This window comes from Nycticebus coucang, chromosome 22 (genome assembly GCF_027406575.1).
Source record: "Nycticebus coucang isolate mNycCou1 chromosome 22, mNycCou1.pri, whole genome shotgun sequence".
In the NCBI taxonomy this organism is placed as follows: domain Eukaryota; kingdom Metazoa; phylum Chordata; class Mammalia; order Primates; family Lorisidae; genus Nycticebus; species Nycticebus coucang.
Genome location: NC_069801.1, coordinates 3,641,357 through 3,660,527, shown reverse-complemented (window position 1 = coordinate 3,660,527; position 19,171 = coordinate 3,641,357). Strand labels below are relative to the sequence as shown.

The following is a 19,171-nucleotide window of genomic DNA, read 5'->3' as shown; positions in this document are numbered from 1 at the left end:
CCACTGTAAAATGCTGCAGTTAAATAAGAATAAGCACTCTGGAATGTCTCAGTAAGGAGACGGAAGTTAAAAAAAAGCATCAAATGAAAAATTTAGAACTGAAAAATAAAATAACCAAAATAAAAAATTACTAGACAGCTTAAAAGCAGAATAAATATGATGAAAGAGTCAGTGAACTTGAAGACAAATCAGTAGAGATTCACCCCAAACAACAGAAAGAAAAATGATTGGCAGGCAGTGGACAAAGCTTTGTACCGTAGGGCTGTACCGAAGGCTGATGCCCGGGTCAGCAGAGTCCCGGTGGAAGACACAGTATGGTGCAGAAAAAAACATCAAACTCCCCCAATTTGGCAGAAGATATTAACCTGTCTGTTCAGTTCCGTAAACTCTAGAGATAAATGCAAAGAAATTCACACCCAGACATATCATAAGCAAATGGCCGAAAACCAAAAGTAAAGAAAAAAAATCTTGAAAACAGCTACAAAAAAATGGTGCATTATTTCTTACAGAGAAGCAGTAATTCAAATGATTGTAGATTCTTCATGAGAAACTGTGGAGGCCAGAAGGAAAATGGAACATTTTAAAACAGCATACAGAAAGACTCTGGGACCAAGAATTCTAGATCCAGCAAAAAATCACATAGGAGCAAGGTTTGGAATAAAGACATCCTCAGACAAACTAAAATTAAGAGAATTCATCGCCCGTAGATATTTTCTAAAAGAATTCCTAAAAGAATTTATTCAGACAGAAGAGAAATGAGACCAGATAGAAACTGGGAACATCAGGAATGAAGAAAGAACAGCGTAAATTATAAACATAATAGAATATCCTCTCTTCTTATGTTCTTCAGAATATGTTGAATGGTTGAAGCAAAAATGCTCAGAGTGTCTGATGAGATTCTTGTGGTTTGTGATGTCTAGATGGGACGGCTCTACCAGGCAGGTGACAGGACCGGGGGGTGGGCTGGGGATAGGTTTCCACATTTCACGTGAAGTAATGAGATGCTGATTCTGAGTAGACCGTGAGAAGTTAGGGGTTTATATTTTAAGTCCTAAGAGTAGTCTAGGACTACTAAAATAAGATGCAAAGACGTAATTTAAAACTCTAGATAAAATGAAACAATTCAAAAGAAGGCAGGAAAGGGGAAACAGGCAAAAGCCGGGAAGGGACAGGTCCAGGCAGGCCTTGTTTGATTGCTCTTTGCTTCGTGCTGTACACAGGGAGTGTGTTTTATGAAATGGAAGGTTTGTGGCAGCCCCGAATCAACAAACTGGGCACCGGTTTCTCAGCAGCACGTGCTCATTCGCGACCCTGTGTCACATTTTGGCAGTTCCTGCCAAACTCAAAACTTTTCATTATTCTTATATCTGTTTTGGTGACCTGTGATCAGTGACTTTTGATGTTACTGTTATAATTGGTTTGGGCGCAGGAGCTCTGCCCATGTAAGGCGGTGACGCAGTCAGTGTTGTGTCTTCTGAGATTGCTCTGCCGGTCGGCCGCTGCCTGCCTCTCTCTCTCTGCTTCAGTCTCCCGTTCCCCTAATAGCCAGTTAACCTACAGTGGCCTCTAAGTGTTCAAGTGAAAGGAACAGTCACACGTCCCTCACTTTAAATCAAAAGCTAGAAATGATTAAATTTGGTGAGGAAGGCATGTTGAAAGCCAAGGCATGCTGACCAGTTAGCCAACCTGTGAAATCGAAGGAAAAGTTCTTGAAAGATATTAAAAGTGCTTTCCAGTGAACACGGAAGAAAGTGGAACAGCCTTACTGCTGATACAGAGAGAGGTTTAGTGGTCTGGATAAAAGATCGAAACAGCCACAACATTCCTTAAACCAAAGCCTAATGCAGAGCAAGGCCCTAACTCTCTGCAATTCTATGAAGGCTGAGAGGGGTGAGGAAGCTACAGAGAAGTTTGAAGCTAGCAGAGGTTGGTTCATGAGGTTTAACTAAAGAAGCTGTTTTCTATAACATAAAAGCACACAGTGCAGTAGTGAGCCGATTAGGAAGCTGAACGAGATATTCAGGAGACCTGGCGGAGGTCTCTGATGAAGGTGACCATGTTACGCAACAGAGTTCCAGTGTAGACAAGCAGTCTTCTGTTAGAAGAAGGTGCCATCTGGGACTTTCACAGCTGGAGAGCAGAAGTCAATGCCTGGCTGCAAAGCTTCAAAGGTCAGATTGACTCTCTTGTTAGGGCCTAATGCATCTGGTGAGTTCAAGTTGAAGCCAGTGCTCTTTGACTATTTCAGAGTGTCTGTGGCTCTCAAGACTTGTGCTAAAACACTCTGCCTGTGTTTTCACATATGGAACAGCAAAGCCTGGTGACTACACATCTGTTTACAGTGTGCTTTACTGAATTTTTAAAGCCCACTGTTGAGACCTACCACTGAGAAAAAAAGATTCCTTTCAAAATAATACTGCTCATTGGTTACCCCAGAGCTCTGATGAAAACGTGCGTGTGTTTTCACGCCTGCTAACACACATCCCTTCCCACCCCCCTTCCCATGGACCAAGGGGGAATTTCAACTTCCAGATTTCCCTATTTAATGCGTTTTTAAAGGTGGTCACTGCCATAAATAGTGGTTTCTCTGATGGATCTGGGCAATGTCAATCGACAACCTCTGGAAAGGCTTTCACAGCCATTAAGGACATTTGCGATTCATGGGAGGAGGTCAAAGTGGCACCCTTGGCAGGAATCCGGAAGAAGCTGATTCCTATCATCCTGGAAGAGGCTCGAGACTTCAGTGAAGGAAGTAACCGCAGATGTGGTGAAAATAGCAAAAGAACTAGAATTAGAAGTGGAGCCTGAGATGTGACTGAACGGCTGCCATCTCGTGATGGAACTTGCATGGTTGAGGAGTTGCTTCTGATGAATGAAGATTCAGAATATTACATAAACGTTAGTGAGTAAGCAGTGGTGGGGTTGAGAGGAATGAGTCTTAATTTTGAAAGAAGTTCTCCTGTGGGTAAAATGCTATCACACAGTATTACGTGCTACAGAGACAACTCAGGTGGGAGGAAGCGTCAGCTGATGTTCAGACTTCATAGTTGTCTTGCTTATGTGACTGTTGCGTCCTGACCTTCAGCAGCCATCAGGGTTATGCCACACCTTTCTGCCAGCAAAAAGATGACAACTCGCTGAAGGCTTCGATGACTGTCAGCATTTTTGGCAATAAAATGCAACCCCTTGCTGCTGTTGCATCAGTTTTAACGATAGAGATCGTCAGGCTTAATGTAAAATACAGACCAACTATGTATTTTCTATAAGGACTATACTTTAAATATAATGGGGTAGAACTAGAAAGGAAAACAAAAAAGTATTATTTACAAAGCCTTCCCCTGGATGAAACCGCTCTCACAAACTATGTATAGGATCTGCAAACCATCAAACTTTGCCTTTGCTGGATATCACTGTGGTCTCTTCTAGTCGGAGAGCCCTAAATAACCGGAGGACCCAGCATCTTTGTGAGTGGAAGACAAAAGACAACGAAGGGGCCAGTTCTCCCAAAAAGCCTTCTATAGATTTTATGCAGTTTCAATCAAAATCCCAGCAGGATTTTGTTTTTTTTTAGGTATAGTTGATTCTAAAATTTTATATGAAAAGGCAAAGGAATTAGAAGAGTCAAAACAGTTTTCGAATAGAATAAAGTCGGAAGAATCACATGATACATTTAGAAACTCACAGGACACTGAGGGCGTCGGTAGAGGTCGCTGTTGGTCGAGGGAGGAGAAGGTCTGGAAGTGAATCATAGTTTGGAAGCGCCTTATAGAATTAAATGTCACGTGACCCAGCAGCCCTGCTCTTGGGAAATGATAACTTACACTAGGAAGTGGTGTCTGCAGCAGCTCTATTTATAATCTCCCACCCTGCAAACAACCCAGGGTTTTAAATGGGTGAGTGGATGAAGGAGCCGGGGTACCTGCGTGCGTTTGTGCTGCTTGGTAACGGAAGGAAGGGAGCATTGCTGTGCGTGCCGCAGCCCGGATGAGTCCACCGTTTGTGCATAGCACGTGATTCTACCTATGTTACGTTCACACGAAGGGCCAGACTGCGGTGCTGGGACACCGCAGAGACCCTAGGTGCTGGTTCCACGTAGAAAGGTAGGAATGAACAAACGTATCGTCCTGTGGTGAGGAGTGTCGGGATTCTGTGACTTGGGAGTAATTTTCTTTAAGAACTGAGGGGAGTGCTGTGGGGAGCAGAGTGGCTCTGTTTCCTAATTACCAGTGGTATGTGGATCTAAACAGGTGTTAAAATGTACAGAACCATATGCTGTGATAAACCCAGCTTTGCGTAAGTTAACCAGAAAACACAACACACACACAACTTGAGAGGTGCTGTGACTTTCACTTGGGTGGGGGTCTCTCCACAAGATGGTCTCCTGGGGTTTTAGTGCCACAGCCGGTTGTTTTCTGCTCTGAAAACTGCTTGATTCTAATCTAAGAACAGGTGGCTTCAGACATCTTTGTTTCACAGAGACCTTGTTTTAAGGCTGAGGCATCGTTCCTGCTTGAATCACTCTGAGTGCCGGGGAGGGAGAGGCTGTCATGGCTCCTGTTGTGGTATGTTGTAGGTGAAGCAGGTGGAGTCGGGAACTGTCCATTTCCAGTTCTCGCTGGGCTCGGAGGAGCACCTGGACACACCCACAGAGCACGTCAGCAGCCCTGAGGCCCAGGGACAACCAGCCCGGAAACCACCCAGGTCTCCTTCAAGTAAGTGTTTCCAGAGAGCTGATCTCTAAGCACACGGCATCACTTCCATCTGTTCCCGATGAAAATGCTTTGTCTAGGACGATAATCCTCATATTTACAAGTAACTGCGCAGTTCACCTCCCCTGGGGTTGGTTAGCTGTGCCTAGTACAGAGGGTAGAACTGGACAGGGCCACTGTGCTCCAGCCAGGGCTCGGTACAGTTACTCCCAGATCCCTGCTGAGCACCTGTGGCTTGTTCTGTCCCTGACGCCTGAAAGGGCATGTCATACGGTGCCTTGCAAACCTGGGGCCCAAGAATTCAAGATGTGCTGGAAGCAATGGACGGCGGCTCTGTTCTGCACCGGCAACATAGCTGACTGTCTTCTCACCGCGAAGTACAGTCTGAGAGTTGTGAATCTGTGACCTCAGTGTGTGGCTTTGACAAAGGGAGTCATAACTGGCTGCGGGCAGCAAGGGTGACCAGCAGCCCTAGAAAGCCCTGGCCTTGTGTGTGGTGCCAAGCCCACCTGAGCAGAGGTGGTGAAGAGCCATTGCTGGCTGGCTGTTTGGTGTGTGGTTGGCTGGGTATCTTCTGCTGTGGCCAGTCCCCTGCCTCAGAGCCTTTTTTTTTTGGAGACAGTCTCACTGTGTCGCCCTTGGTAGAGTGCTGTGACGTCACAGCTCACAGCAACCTCAAACTCTTGCCTTAGCCTCCCAAGTAGCTGGGACTACAGGCGCCCACCACAACGCCCGGCTATTTTTTTTGGTTGTGGGTTGTCGTTGTTTAGCAGGCCTGGGCCGGGCTCGAACCCACCAGCCTCAGTGTATATGGCCAGTGCGTGCCCTACTCACTGAGCTACAGGTGCCGAGCCATCCTTAGAGCCTTTTGGTTTAGACCCATGTCCAGATTGAGAATTCTATCTGTGGAAGGGAAAAGGGAGTCTTTAAGAAGTCTGCCCCAAATGAGTATTGAGCCTTGGCTCTGGGTGTTTGGAGATCTCACCTACTGAAAGCAAGTCCCAGGACCTCTGCGTACAGTTCCACAGAGGAAGGTAGGGGATGAACAAATGTGTAACCCTGTGGTGGCGAGTGTCGGGATTCTGTGACTTGGGGGTGATTTTCTGAAAGAGCTGAGATTTATGGAACCTGGTCTTGCTGAATTTAATTTTACAATTATTGGGATAGGCACACTTATTTCTCTGGCTTAGAACTTGACATCCTGACCTTAATTTTCATGGTCTTTCAGGATTTAAGAATATTCAGGTACTAAAACTTAGCTGATTTCTTTGGGACAAAACTACAACTTTAAGTATTTTCTTCTTTTCAGGCAGGCAGTATACTCGGTGATTTTAATTGCTTTGTTCTTTTGGTGTTTGAACTTTGTGCTCACCAGATCACTCGCAGGGTTCTTGTGTATCACAAGTGTGTGCATTAATGATGCCGTGGTGGGGCGGGTGCCTGTGGCTCAGAGGCACAGTAGGGCACCGGCCCCATATGCTGGAGGTGGCGGGTTCAAACCCAGCCCCGGCCAAAAACTGCAAAAAAAAAAAATGATGCCGTGGTGCTCGGACTCCAGGTCCTGCTGGAGCCCTTGGCAGTGGTGGGCGACAGGCATGTATTTTCTGTCAGACATTTTAGAATACATTTCCATTTCCAGTTTTATCAGCGAAAGTTGGCTGCATTCAAGGCACAGGGCACTTCATTCAAAAACATTAAACTATTTATTTTCCATAGTTGTATGTTGTCAACGCTCCCTCCCCCTGCTGTTCTAGGAGCATGAGGTCAGTTGGCTGCACTAACAGACACTCCCCTAATCGCACTGGTTTAAAATGAGAAGGCTCACTTCTCACCCTGCGGCACGTCTGTTGGGGTTGGTGGCAGCTCTGCTCACCCTGGTCCCAGGTGGCAGTTGCTGTCTTAAATGCTGCTGGGCGGCATTGGCAAGTGAGGGAGGGAGGCCTCCAGAAGATCTGGAGGACCTGGCTCGGAGTGGCACCGTCACGTCTGCAACCTCACCGGCTGGAAGCAGCCATGTGCCTGCTCCTCCCCTTGGGGACAGAGGCACTGATACTGCTGCAGAGATCTGTGCCATGCTAAGACTGTCCTAGGAGCAGCTCGCGAGTGGGACTGTGCCACTCATCTTTATGTCGCCCGGCAGAGTCCTGTTTGTGGAGTGAAAAGTTAATGGGAAGGATAGAAGGCCAACTGCACACAGGAGGGGAGTGTTGGCTCGTGGGACAGAAACGCTCCGAGGCAGAGTGGATGTGAAACGTGGCTTGATGGTGGTTCTCAGGTGAGGCCATGAGGACGCCATCTGCCTGTCTGTCCCGTGCCCTCCCCTTTAAAGCTCTCGTCCTTCCGTGTTGGCCTCCTTCCAGGTAGCCGCTCCCTGTGGTGACCCAGGAGCTCTGGGGTCATCCTTGGGCTCAGGAATCCCAGTAGGAAGCACTTGCCTCACTCAGCCGCTCCAGGAGCCCTGAGCTGGGACCCCCTTGGTCACTCGCTTTCACCCCAAATGGCTGATGGGGTGGGTAGGGACATACCCTCTCTTGGGGTGGGGGTGGGCCTCTCTCTGACTGTGTGGGTGAGGGCTGGGAGGATGATTCCCCAGAGAAAAAGCATCAGAAGAGAGAATGATTTCAGGATAGGTGAAACTGGCAGATGTTGGTTGCCCCATGGATTAAGGGGCCTGGTCCCTGGTCCTGAGTCCTGATCTTTCCCTGGTATTCTGCTGCTCTGACTGTGGGGTTGAGTTCCGGCTTTGACTGCTTTTCCTGCATTGTGAATAAGTAGACATGGAAGTCCCTGTCATGCTTCCAACTATGTGAAAGGGACACAGATGAGTGAGAAGCAGCCTGTCCTCCACGAGCCATCCAGACCTCTGGGCAGCATGCTGGCCCGGGAAGAGCGACTGTAGGAGGCCAGATGTGCTTGTGCTCGAGTGAATGCCACTCCATTCAGGGGAGGGCTCCCCAAGAAGGGATCCCGCACAGGCAGCTTGTTTTGGGGCTGGTAATTTTTCCTGTGATCCACTGCAGCATGCATCTTTCTGCATAACAGCTGGGGTGTTGCTGGGACCTCTTCCTATGTGTAGTCACACCAGCAGCAGTGTGACTTCTGGAGATGCAGAGCTAGTCGGTGCACGTACTTCTTAGTTCTTTACCAAAAGATTTACTGTTATACCCTCAGCAGAGAGGGGTCTACTTTGGTTCCTGGAAGGATCAGAAATTGAATGGTTGTGCAAATGTGCTATAGCAGCATAATCTATTTTTCAGTTACTGTTTGGGGACCAGAAAATCTACATGCTTGGAACCTGATTTCATTTGGCTTATTTAATTTGGATTTATGGCTGCATTCACGTCACTTTAATATGATTGCTTTCAGCCTGGGTTCCAAGCATTTGAAGACATTGCCTCCCAAGACCCAATATAAGAGACTTAAATATCCACTAGTGTTTAAGTTATGATGGAAACTTTTCATACTTCAGTATTTTACCACGTATATGGTTCCTTTGGAAATCTTAATGATATGTGGCTATCACTTTAAGTGAGGTACTTGGGCTCTCTGTCATGAATAATCCTTTCTATTTCTCTGAAGTTGCAAGGGAGCAGAGGGAGGTGCGTTCCGCACCTGCCCTGCAGGAGCATGAATTAGCCACCAGGGGGCGCCCACGCCCCACCGACTGCGCCTGTGAATTTTCCTGACCAGTATTTTGGTTTTGAACGTTCCAGTGGTGTCAGAATTTTGGTTTGTTTGCCTTGTAGAAGGGGTCATTGCAAACATGTAAGCGTGGAGTTAGATTCTTGCTGTGATTGTGCCTGCTGAGCTGAATGTCTGGAACATTCTCTCCTTGCCACGCACAGGGGTGATTCATTAAGGGCTGCGGCAGCCGGGGAGAGTCTCAGGTCACCTCTTACCGCAGGGAGCACAAGCGAGCGTGCAGGCCGTGAAGGTGCTTGTGGCTGTTGACCAGGGGGTGGGTCTGGGTAAGGCTTGGACAAAGGGGTGACCCCTGGAAGGCTGTGCCCGATCCGGACCTGCCCTGCTGCTTGGGCCTGCCTGACCGTGACAGGGCAGCCCTGCTCCTGGGCTGCTGAGGTTGGAATTCATGCAGCACCGAGGCCCACACCCACCGTCACTGAGGTGTTCCTTTGTCCTTTCTTAGATTTTGCTCATTTTCCCATTCCTGTGATGAAAGTCTTAGGAAGAGAAACTTTTTACCCATAAATAGGAATAAAAGCCTTTCAGATGGGTCTGCCTAATGAATTCTTAGTGTTCAGGGTACCATCAAATACCAGCCCATCCCGTTTTTCCTGTCTGGGGCTGGGAAGCTCCTTCCTGCAGTCCTCCCTGAAACCCCAGTCCCTGCATCTCTAAAGGTGAAAGCTCCCCTTCTCCCCCTTTCAGGACCGTCTGTTTAGCCCTCTCTGCACTATGGCCACACTCTACCTCCAAGGCCCAAGCCTGACCCTTCCCTGCCTTCGGCCCCAGCAGTCTCCCAGCACGGCAGTTGTTTCTGCAAGCTGAACACTTTCCTCTGCTCGTCCTCCTTGGTGAGCTGCCCGCCGACTCCCCTTCCCTGGGCGTGGCAGTGTAGCCCAGGATGGCAGCTGGCACTCTGGGCTGGGCTGGGGGGCTCTGTGCTGCCCCCTGCGCATGGTTGTCTCCTACTGGGGTGATGGGCTGCAAAGGAGGTTGCTCGGGGACCCCTCTGCCTTTCTAGAAAGGACGCTGTTGGCTACTAGTGTGTCTCCTTGTGTGTCGAGGGGCCTCTGCTGTCTCCAGTGCGGTAGGAGGTCTGGCTGCCCCTCTTCTGTGCAGCTGTTTACTTACCCTGTACCTTTCTGTGGCACAGAGCCGGTGTTTGACAAGGTATTTGTCAGATAAATGAGCCTATGGCACAGAAAGTAAAGGTGGTAAAACGCTGTCCTTCCTTTCTCCTTCCTATTTTTACTTTTTTATGGCAGCGTAACACGCATACTAAAAGTACACGGGGAGAGGGGACAAGTGGCCGCTCAGTGAGAACTGGGTCGGGAGACAGATGCTACCACCCTGCTCCCTACCCCGAGGTCCCCCTCACCTCGACAGGACTTTCAGCCTGATGGGGGAAGTGACCCGGAAGTGAAAGGGGGGCTGGTGGGGCAGCTGCCCATGTCCCAGTCCCATGCCTGTCCCCACCTGGCGTTGTGGCCGAGGTGAAGCCCGGTGCCCTCATCCCTTGGCCGGAGGGCTCCTTCCTTCTCGCTGCTGTGTGGTTTTTTTTTGTTGTTGTTTGTTTGTTTTTTTTGTAGAGACAGAGTCTCACTTTACTGCCCTCGGTAGAGTGCCGTGACGTCACAGGACTCACAGCAACCTCCAGCTCTTGGACTTCCGCCATTCTCCTGCCTCAGCCTCCCGAGCAGCTGGGACTACAGGCGCCCACCACAACGCCCGGCTATATTTTTGTTGCAGTTTGGCGGAGGCTGGGTTTGAACCCGTCACCCTCGGTATGTGGGGCCGGGGCCCTACTCACTGAGCCACAGGCGCCACCCTCTCTGCTGTGTTTTGATGTTGTCGCCATTCTGAGTTATATATATATATTTTTTCTGAGTTACATTTGCCTCCATTCTCTACCTACTGTGCATGGTGGTCTCCCTGGGGGTGAAGAAAGGAGGCTTGGGTGGGTTCCAGGGAGTTCACGCCTGGTGACCACATGCGATGTTGTCTGTCTGGCTTTTGCCCTTGGCCTCACTGAGGGTGCTAGGGGAGGAATGTGGCTGGAGGAGGAGCATGCCCCCTTTCTGCGTCTGTGCTCCCACAGGTCGGGACCAGGTGGGACCTGTGGCTGCCAGGCTTGGGGTCAGGGTGCAGGCTGGCCTTGCTGCTGAGGCCTGCACTGGGATCAGGTGGAGGGCTGGGCGGCTGACAGGGCGGAGGAGGCAGCGAGACCTGCTGACGACCTCGGTGTGTGGAGCTGGCCTGGGAGGAGCGGCGAGTCTGCACACGTGGTGGAGCCTGCTGCGTGGGAAACCCCAGTTGTTCCTTGTCTTAGGCGGTCAGTGTCGAACGTTTCTGGGTCGCAGTTTGCCCTGGTGTCAGGGGAACCACTGGTGCAGACCTTTCTCTCTCCTGAGTTTGGACCATGCTGCTGAGGGTATGCTGGCAACACCATGTCCCAGGGCCCTGCCGACCCCCGAGCTGTTCACAGTGGCCATGGAGAAGCTTGTCTCTGAGTTTCTGTACTCTTCTTTTTAAAGTCTGGGTTATTTACCTGAAATTAGGTTTGTTGGTGGCTTGGCCAGAGGCAGATTCTACCTCCCAGCAAAGGAGCCCAGCCTCCTGCCCATGGGGGTGTGAGCAGGGGGCTCGTATTTGGGGAGAAGCAGCTGGAGGTGACAGCTGGACAGCCGCTTGCCGGGAGAGCTTGTTTTTCAGTTCCATGCTGACCGGTGTTACTAGTTCAACCAGAGGCATCTTACCTCGTATGACCATTGAACTAAAAATTAAATGATTTTAAATTAGACAGATAAGGTATGAATGAATACATGGTTAGGGAGACCAACGTCTATAAAAGGTTCAATTAACAGCTTCTTCACATTTTATACTGTTCCATGGGTTTCAGTGAATTGGCCAGCATCCCCTCTCCTCCCTCCCTCCCCCCCCTCCCTCTTTCTTTTCTTTCTCTTTCACATTGTCAGCCTAAACTAAGCCACAGAAACAGACTCGCCAAAGCAAAGAGTTCATTTGGGATAGCAGGGATTGCAGTCAGGGATACGCGTGCTGTATGACGTCAACTCGTACAAGGTGGTTGGGGCGGAGGGGAAATTTCTAAAGACAAGGGCGGTGCCTGTAGCTTAGTGGTTAGGGCGCCAGCCACATACACTCAGGCTGGTGGGTTCGAACCCTGCCCGGGCCTGCCAAACAATGACAACAACAACCAAAATAGCCCGGTGTTGTGGTGGGTGCCTGTAGTCCCAGCTACTTGGGAGGCTGAGGCAAGAGAATTGCTTAAACCCGAGAATTTGAGGTTGCTGTCAGCTGTGACGCCATGGCAGTCTACTGAGGGTGACATAGTGAGACTGTCTCAAAAAAAAAAATTTTTTTTTTTTCTAAAGACAAAAGCAGAACTCCACCTGACCTGCTCTGAAACAAAGGCCATCACTTACAGCAGTTTGTTGCAGAAGTTGACCTTGGTTTGGTGAAGCCAGCCACTGTTAGGCATGTGTGCTGGTGCAGGGCGCTCATCTGGAAGCTCGCAGTTTTGAGGAGTCCCTTGTGTGGTTCCCTCGTAGGCACAGATGCGTGAGGGCCCCTCCTTCATGGCCTCCTGGCTCCATCTTGTCAGGGGATCACACCCTGCGAATGAGTAGTTAACTTGTTGCTCTCACTCCCCAACTTGGCTGCCTTCCCAGGTCAGCACACACCAGTGACCTCCTCCCTCCAGTTGCTTACGTGCCTCCCTAGGACCGGCCAGGCTTTATTTAAGTGTTTGCATTTCCAGGAGCAAAAGTCTCTGAAGTCCTGCTGTTCTTAGCAGCACTGCCTCAGATGGCCTGGTGCGGGCGTCCCCTCTGTGCTGCGGAGTTCTCATGGAGTCCTTGTGCACAGGTGTGTGTGGACTGGTGGTTCAGCTTTGCTGGTGCCGCGACTTCTCAGCCAGGGCGTGCTCCTCGCAGGAGTTGGGCTTCCCTATCAGACTGCTGCAGGAGACTCCTGGAGGGTCAGTGGGCACTGTGTGGGGACACGGCCAGCCAAGGTTGAGAAGCATCCCAACCAGTGAGTACGGCATCAGACCTCCAAACTGGAAGATTGGGAACGAGGCATTCTGTGGTTTGGGTGCATTTTCTGTCCGTGTGCTCCACTGGGATATATGGATCTGGACCCTCTCAGCCCTGGGCTCGCTAGCAAGCATCATCTTAAATGGCTGCCAAAGACTATTTTAGGTGTTTTACTCTTGTGGAAGGTAAAATTCCATAATAAGTTATGATATGAAGAGCTACCTGATAAAACGTAACCATGTGATACCCAAGTTGGAGACTTCAGGGAGAGTCAAGTGTGCATGAGAAGTCTCCTGTGCTCTGATGGTCTGACGGCCTGGAGGGCGTGGGCAGGGCCTGCTCCGGGTGCCAGCTTTCTCCTAGCTGGCGGGAATGGAGCCATTTTTCTGCAATTTTTCCTTATTACCAAAACCAGCCCGTGCAGTTTCCATTTAGGGTGGAACCAAGTAAAATTCCACCTCCATTCTCCTGTTCCATCCGTTTGGCGACTTTTGAGGAGGGTGGGCAGGGGCTGCTGCGGGAGCTCTGCCGCTGTCTGCAGGGGATGCTCATGGAACCTGGGGGAAGCACGTGGTTTCCTATTTTTTTGTTTTTTGAAACAGTCTCAAAGTAGGTTATTGTAGCTCACTGCAGCCTCAAACTCCTAGGCTCAAGTGACGGTCTTTCTGCCTCAGCCTCTGGGCTGCCTGAGATGACAGGTGCCTGCCACCACACTTGGCTAATTTTTCTGTTTGTAGAGGTGAGGTCTGGTCTCAGTCTTGCTCAGGATGGTCTCGAACTCTTGGCGTCAGGCAGTCCTCCCTCCTCGGCCTCTCAGAGTGCTGGGATTACAGGTGTGAGCCCCCACGCTGGCCTGAGGATGGCAGAATTCTCATCTGTGTTTTGCTTGTAGTGAGATTATTTTTCCCAGGGAAGAACTTGCTGGATGATTTGCAAACTCTCTCTGAAGGACAGTGTAAGTTCATTTCTAGAACTGCAAGCTCCTCCTACAAGAGTGCTTCAGAGTTTCCTGGACCCACAGTAACTGGGTGGGTGAGTGGGTGCTGCCCAGGAGAGGCTGGACTGTGCCCTGTGTCCTCAGCCGGCTGGCTGGGTCATCCCTCTGCCTGGTTCCTGCTGCCTTCGCTGTAACCCCTCCTGCCCCACCTGCAGCCCTCAGTGGGGCCTCCCGGAAGAACCTGCAGCCTCTGGCCAGGTGGATTCTGGGAGCAGCTGGGAGGGGTTGGGCAGTGTTGGCTTGGGGGTCCAGCAGCATGGAGGTTGGGGAGTGCTTTGGAGATTTAGTTCCTTCTTGGTAGACAGCCTTTTTTGGTTGTTGTTATTTTTGTTTGGTTGCAATTCAAATTAGAATAGGAAGTGGTTGGGCATTCTCTATCTAGGGGGTATGGTGCCCGAAATCGGAGATGTCTGGTTGCTCATTTGTCTGGTAGGTGTTGAGTGCTTGCCCTGTGCCCTGTGCTGTGAGGACTTGGGATTCCTAAAGAGACTCATTTGCTTGACATGGTGGCAGATGTGGCCATAGAGGGACTTTGGCAGCAGAGGCCACAGTGGAGGGAGGGAGAGCCAAGGGCAGGCCGCTGGGGCCAAGCACATGGGACAGCCTGGTGGCTGGCCACAAGAGGATGACAGAAGACAGACAGGGCCATGTGGGGAGGCCCAGTTTCTCAGGAGGTCCAGGTTTCCTTGTAAGTCCAACAGGGGTTGGAGTCTACTGCCATGGACAGAGTCCTGCTGCCGTGAAGGGACTGTATTGAGCCCAGCAGGGTGTGGACATGGGGTTGGAGTTGAGGTCATGGGCTCAGGGAAGCCAGGCAGGTCACCTCACAGAGAGTGCCCAGGGCTTATACCCTGTGCCAACATGCCCTGGCCTCCGGGTGTGTGAAGAAGGCCACCAGCATGGTGTGGGCCTGGCCGGGGAGCCTCTGCTATTGACTGGAGGGTGTGTTGTGGAGTGTGGGGGCAGGTGGCAGAGCGGGGATGACCATAAGACTGTTGGTGCCTCAGGTACAGAGGTGTTAAGTCTGGTAGGTTTGGGGGGACCTGGGAGCCCAGGGATTGCTGGGCCTCAGGGTGCCCATGTGGCCGGGGGGGAGCAAAGGGGAGCTCAGAAAAAGCCCGCTGTTCCTCTTTGGGCCATTGTGCCAGTATGGGTGGCACCTGTGGGACGGGTCAGCTCAATTGGCTGTCATGAAGGCTGTTGACAGAGGCTGTTGTCAGCCCCTTGTTCTGGGGGCTCACATGAAAGGCTGGCTGCATCTCTTTCTGGTGGGCCTCCCCGTCCTGCCACCCCTGCACCTAGAAGAGGCAGGGCTCGGGGGACAGGCTGAGTTAGCAGCATTCCTGCGCTGTGGGCCTGGCCAGCAGCTTCTGCTCAGGAGAGGTTCTTATTCAACAAAACAGCAAGCCAGGCCGAGCTAGGATGCTGCTAGACCAGGCAAACAGCAGATCCCAGCTCTTCCAGGGCAGTGTGAGCTGGTGAAGAGACTGAGAAGCCCTTAAGAGAAAAATCTCCATCCCATTAAGCCCTGGGGCTAGTGAGGCTGTGGGACCCAGAAGCAGTGGGTGGAGCAGAGTGGGGAGGGAAAGCTGCAGGCCCTTGCCAGCAGGTGTAGCTTAGGTCCCACCCACCAGTGACTGGGAGAAGCCGATGCTTGTCTCACTCACACACGCCAAGGGTTGCACAGACGGCAGAGTGCTGGGGTTGCTCCCTGGCTGCTGTCACGCTCTGGCGTGAACTGACTGAACTCAGCTGGAGACCAAGTGGGAAAACCTGTTGAGACCTGACTGCACTGGTGTTTGGGGTCCCCAGGCCCTGCACAGGCCTATGGGCCCCCATCAACCCCCCTGTGTTTCCTCCCAGGCCCGCCAGCATCAGCACCCCAGGGCCTTGCTGTCACCCAGGACTCACCTGTGGGACCAGGGGTAAGTCCAGGCCGAGTAGGGCCTACTTTGTAATTCTAAAGTACAGTGCTTGAAAGTTCTGGGTGCCGGAAAGTACTGTTTACATCTTTAAGGACAGATGTTCTCTTTGCTTCTGTGTGGCTGGGCCTGTTAGTTCAGCCTGTCCCTGCCCCCTGACTCAGTGCCAGCTGTGAGGCAGCTGTCTGCCATGGCTGATGGCCCTCAGGTTGCTGTCTAGGGTGTGTTTCAACACCTCCCTGGCAATTTTTTCTGATAGTTGAGGCTCTTTCAGGACTGAATACCCTTTGCTTTTTCCTGAGAGGCCTCAAGGTGTGGTCTTCACCCCTTTGCTCTCTCAGATTCTGCCAGGAGAGGACGTCTGCCACCAGCACCAGAGCAACCTGTTGCCAGGCACAGCTGGGCCCCTGGGTCGGTCGCTGGTGCTGGTGGAGGGAGGGCTACTGCTGAAAGACACAGCACATTGACAGTCACGTGTCAGATAGTGAATAATCTCTGTGGAGCTAGAATTTCCTGAGAAAGACGCTGGCTTGCCTCCGGCTGGCATGCTCTGCTTGGCCACCGTCTGGAATCCTGAGCTGCTCACCTGTGGCCCCATCTGGCTCTAGCTGTGTGATCGTGAGCAAGGTCAGAGTGGGCTTGTTCCTCCTGATGGCTCTGTCTGCCAACATCAACCTGGAAATTGACTTTCTAGAAACGTTCAATAATTCAGTATCCAAGGCTGTCTCCAGGAGGCAGCTTTAATGTGTAACACACAGCTTGGAAACTGGATCATGAGTGAGTGTTCATTTACCCAGAGGCTGCCCTGCTGGCCAGGCTGGTGTCCTTGTCAGTTACCACTTTACCCTGAGATTTCATGATGCCTTGTGGGACCGAGACAAGATCTTCTCTCTCTGAAGATGCTGCCAGGGCCCCTGGGACTCTCGCTCCTCCATCCACCTCTCAGAACCCCAATCCGTGACTCTAACACCCTCATCTGTGATGTCAGCACCCCATCCATCCCTCAGAATCCCCCATCTGTGACTCCAGCACCCCCATCCACCCCTCAATACCCCCATCTATGATGCCAGCACCTCCATCCGTGACTCCAGCGCCCCCACCCACCCCCCAGCACCTCTTCCTGCACTGCGTCCTTCTCTGTCCAGTGCTTCCTGTGGGCCGTCTCTCATTGCTGCAAGCGACTGTCCCAGGTGGCCATGTGCATTGGGAAGCAAGTCCAGGTTTGAAGTGTGTCCTCAGGACTGTGGGCCCCCATCCTTCCACATCAGCCCTTTATAGCAGCCTTCTGTGTCCATATAAACTGAAGTCAGGTGTGATGGCTGGATTGGCGTCGAGCAAGTGTTTGTAGCGTTTGTAGAAGGCTCACGGTGTGCCAGGTTCCAGGCCAAGCCCTCGTCACATGTCCTCTCAGTAGTCCTGCAATTAGGTCCTGTCATTATCCCTATTTTACAGGTGAGGAAACAGGCAGAGAGAGGTTAGCTTACCTGCCCGAGGTCACACAGTGATGGGTGGAGGAGTCAGTTTCCGTCCCCAGCTGTCTGTCTGCAGAGCCTGCACTGGCCGGGCATGGTCACTGCCTCCCAGGGAGGTGGATTTGATGGGCACACAGGCGGCTGGAGCCAAAGGCCGTCCCGTCCCCATAGTCGAGGATCTTCCTGCCTTTCTACTTGTTTTTCTTTGGGCTTGCTTTTTATGTTTTAGACTTTTCACATTTTTATTAAGAAAAATTTCAAAGATTCAGGAAATCGGAACATTTTGCCATATGTGTTCTTAGTGCATTTGTGTTAAATATTTCAGAGTGACTAATTTACAGATGTGTTTCATCCCTTAACTAATTCTGTAATCTTAGAAAAGCAAGAGTGTTTCTCTGCATTAACACAACTAATCATTTCTTTTTTTTTTTTTTTGTGGTTTTTTTTTTTTTTGGCCGGGGCTGGGTATGAACCTGCCACCTCCGCATATGGGACCGGCGCCCTACCCGCTGAGCCACAGGCACCGCCCACTAATCATTTCTTAATGTTGGATTCTCCCAACACATTCAACCCCTTTGTTCCCAAAGATATTTTGTAACTGTTTTGTTGGCAGGTTCAAACAAGATCCGATCTGTTCATAGTGGGTTTGATCACTGTGGCGCCTGTGGCTCAGTTGGTAAGGCGCCGGCCCCATATGCCGAGGGTGGCGGGTTCAAACCCAGCCCTGGCCAAACTGCAACAAAAAAATAGCCGGGCGTTGTGGCAGGCACCTGTAGTCCCAGCTGCTCGGGAGGCTGAGGCAAGAGAATCGCGTAAGCCCAAGAATTAGAGGTTGCTGTGAGCCGTGTGACGCCACGGTGCTCTACCTGAGGGCGGTACAGTGAGACTCTGTCTCTACAAAAAAAAAAAAAAGAATCCCACAACTGGGCGGCGCCTGTGGCTCAGTGAGTAGGGCGCCGGCCCCATATACCGAGGGTGGCGGGTTCAAACATGGCCCCAGCTGAACAGCAACCAAAAAATAGCTGGGCATTGTGGTGGGTGCCTGTAGTCCCAGCTGCTCGGAAGGCTGAGGCAGGAGAATCGCGGAAGCCCAAGAGCTGGAGGTTGCTGTGAGTCCTGTGACGTCATGGCACTCTACCGAGGACAGTAAAGTGAGACAGAGTCTCTAAAAAAAAAAAAAAAAAGAATCCCATAACTCCCTTCCGCTTCTTCTTTTTTCTTTTTGAGTAAAATACTGGACCAGCTCTGGATTTGCCTGCTGGCTCCTTGTGGTGCCATTTCCCCTGTTCGTTCTTCTCTATCATGTAAACTGAAGTTAGGTATGATGGCTGGATTGGACTCCAGCAAGACAATTTTGGGAGGAGTACTTGAGAGGTAATTCTGGGCTCATCACGCTGTCACCACACGAGGCTCCTAAACCTGGGTGCTCCCTTCCTACTCTGCCTTACTGGTAGTATTTTTATTCAAATAATGTGATCTGGGAGAGATCACAGAATCACCTCTCCCCACTGAAGGAAACTCAGAAGTGGTTCTTGCTGCCACAGTGGCTACTGACCAGGACGTCCCTCCCCTGTGGCCAGCATGTTGGGGGTCTTCCTGGGCTGATGTCTCACTGAGTTCTTTCCCTTCCAGCTGTCACTTTCCCAGCTGGCAGCTTCCCCACTGTCTCTGGCTCAGAGCCGCCCAGTCAGACCCGCCTCCCAATCGCCAAAAGGCTCTCCGCACCCCCTAGCTCAGGTGGTAAGTACGCCGCCCATCTCCTGTCTCTCTTTCCACCTGGAATGGCTCAGCAACACCTGACTTCTGTGGAAGTCTTTGATTTTTCAAGCGTATTTGTTCAGCTGGGTGTTGGTGTCCTTAGTGGGCTCCCTGTGATGTGGGCGGTGCAGTGGGGCAAGGAGCTGCTGACTATCAGGCCTCAGGTAATTGCTGTCCTTCTGTCTTGGAGACCAGGGAAGACAATGGCCTGTGGGTTCTCTTGCTACAGAGATTTTGGTCTACCTAAAAAAACCAAGTTCAGCCACCATGAGCCTGTGTACCTAAAAGGCCTAAAAGGCAGACCTGTAAAGAGGGCCCAAGATAAGCCTCCAGCCTCACGCCCTGCCAGTAGCAGCTGAAGGAGGCTGAGCCGGGGCCACCATCCTGGATGCAGGTTGAGCTGATGGCTAAAATAGGCCTGTGTTTTCACTGACCTTGGGGAGTTCATGAGGAGTTTTGTCTCAAAAGCTAGCCGTCTCCCTGGAAACTGCATCTTCATTCTTAACTGGAAATGGGTTGTAGAAAAATAGTTTCTTTTTTTTCTTTTTTATTAAAATTTTTTTTTTAATAAAAG

The 19,171-nt window shown here is 51.0% G+C and overlaps 1 protein-coding gene across 6 annotated transcripts in view; it reads left to right on the top strand.

Moving 5' to 3' along the window:
* Nucleotides 1-19,171, top strand: part of NPHP4 (nephrocystin 4) — a 112,643-nt gene that overhangs the window by 45,445 nt on the left and 48,027 nt on the right. For all 6 annotated transcript variants that reach the window (XM_053576564.1, XM_053576563.1, XM_053576566.1 and 3 more), the window contains 3 exons: nt 4,574-4,712; nt 15,309-15,370; nt 18,472-18,579. In XM_053576564.1, the coding sequence (XP_053432539.1) occupies nt 4,574-4,712; nt 15,309-15,370; nt 18,472-18,579 (309 nt within the window). The remainder of the gene's footprint in view (nt 1-4,573; nt 4,713-15,308; nt 15,371-18,471; nt 18,580-19,171) is intronic.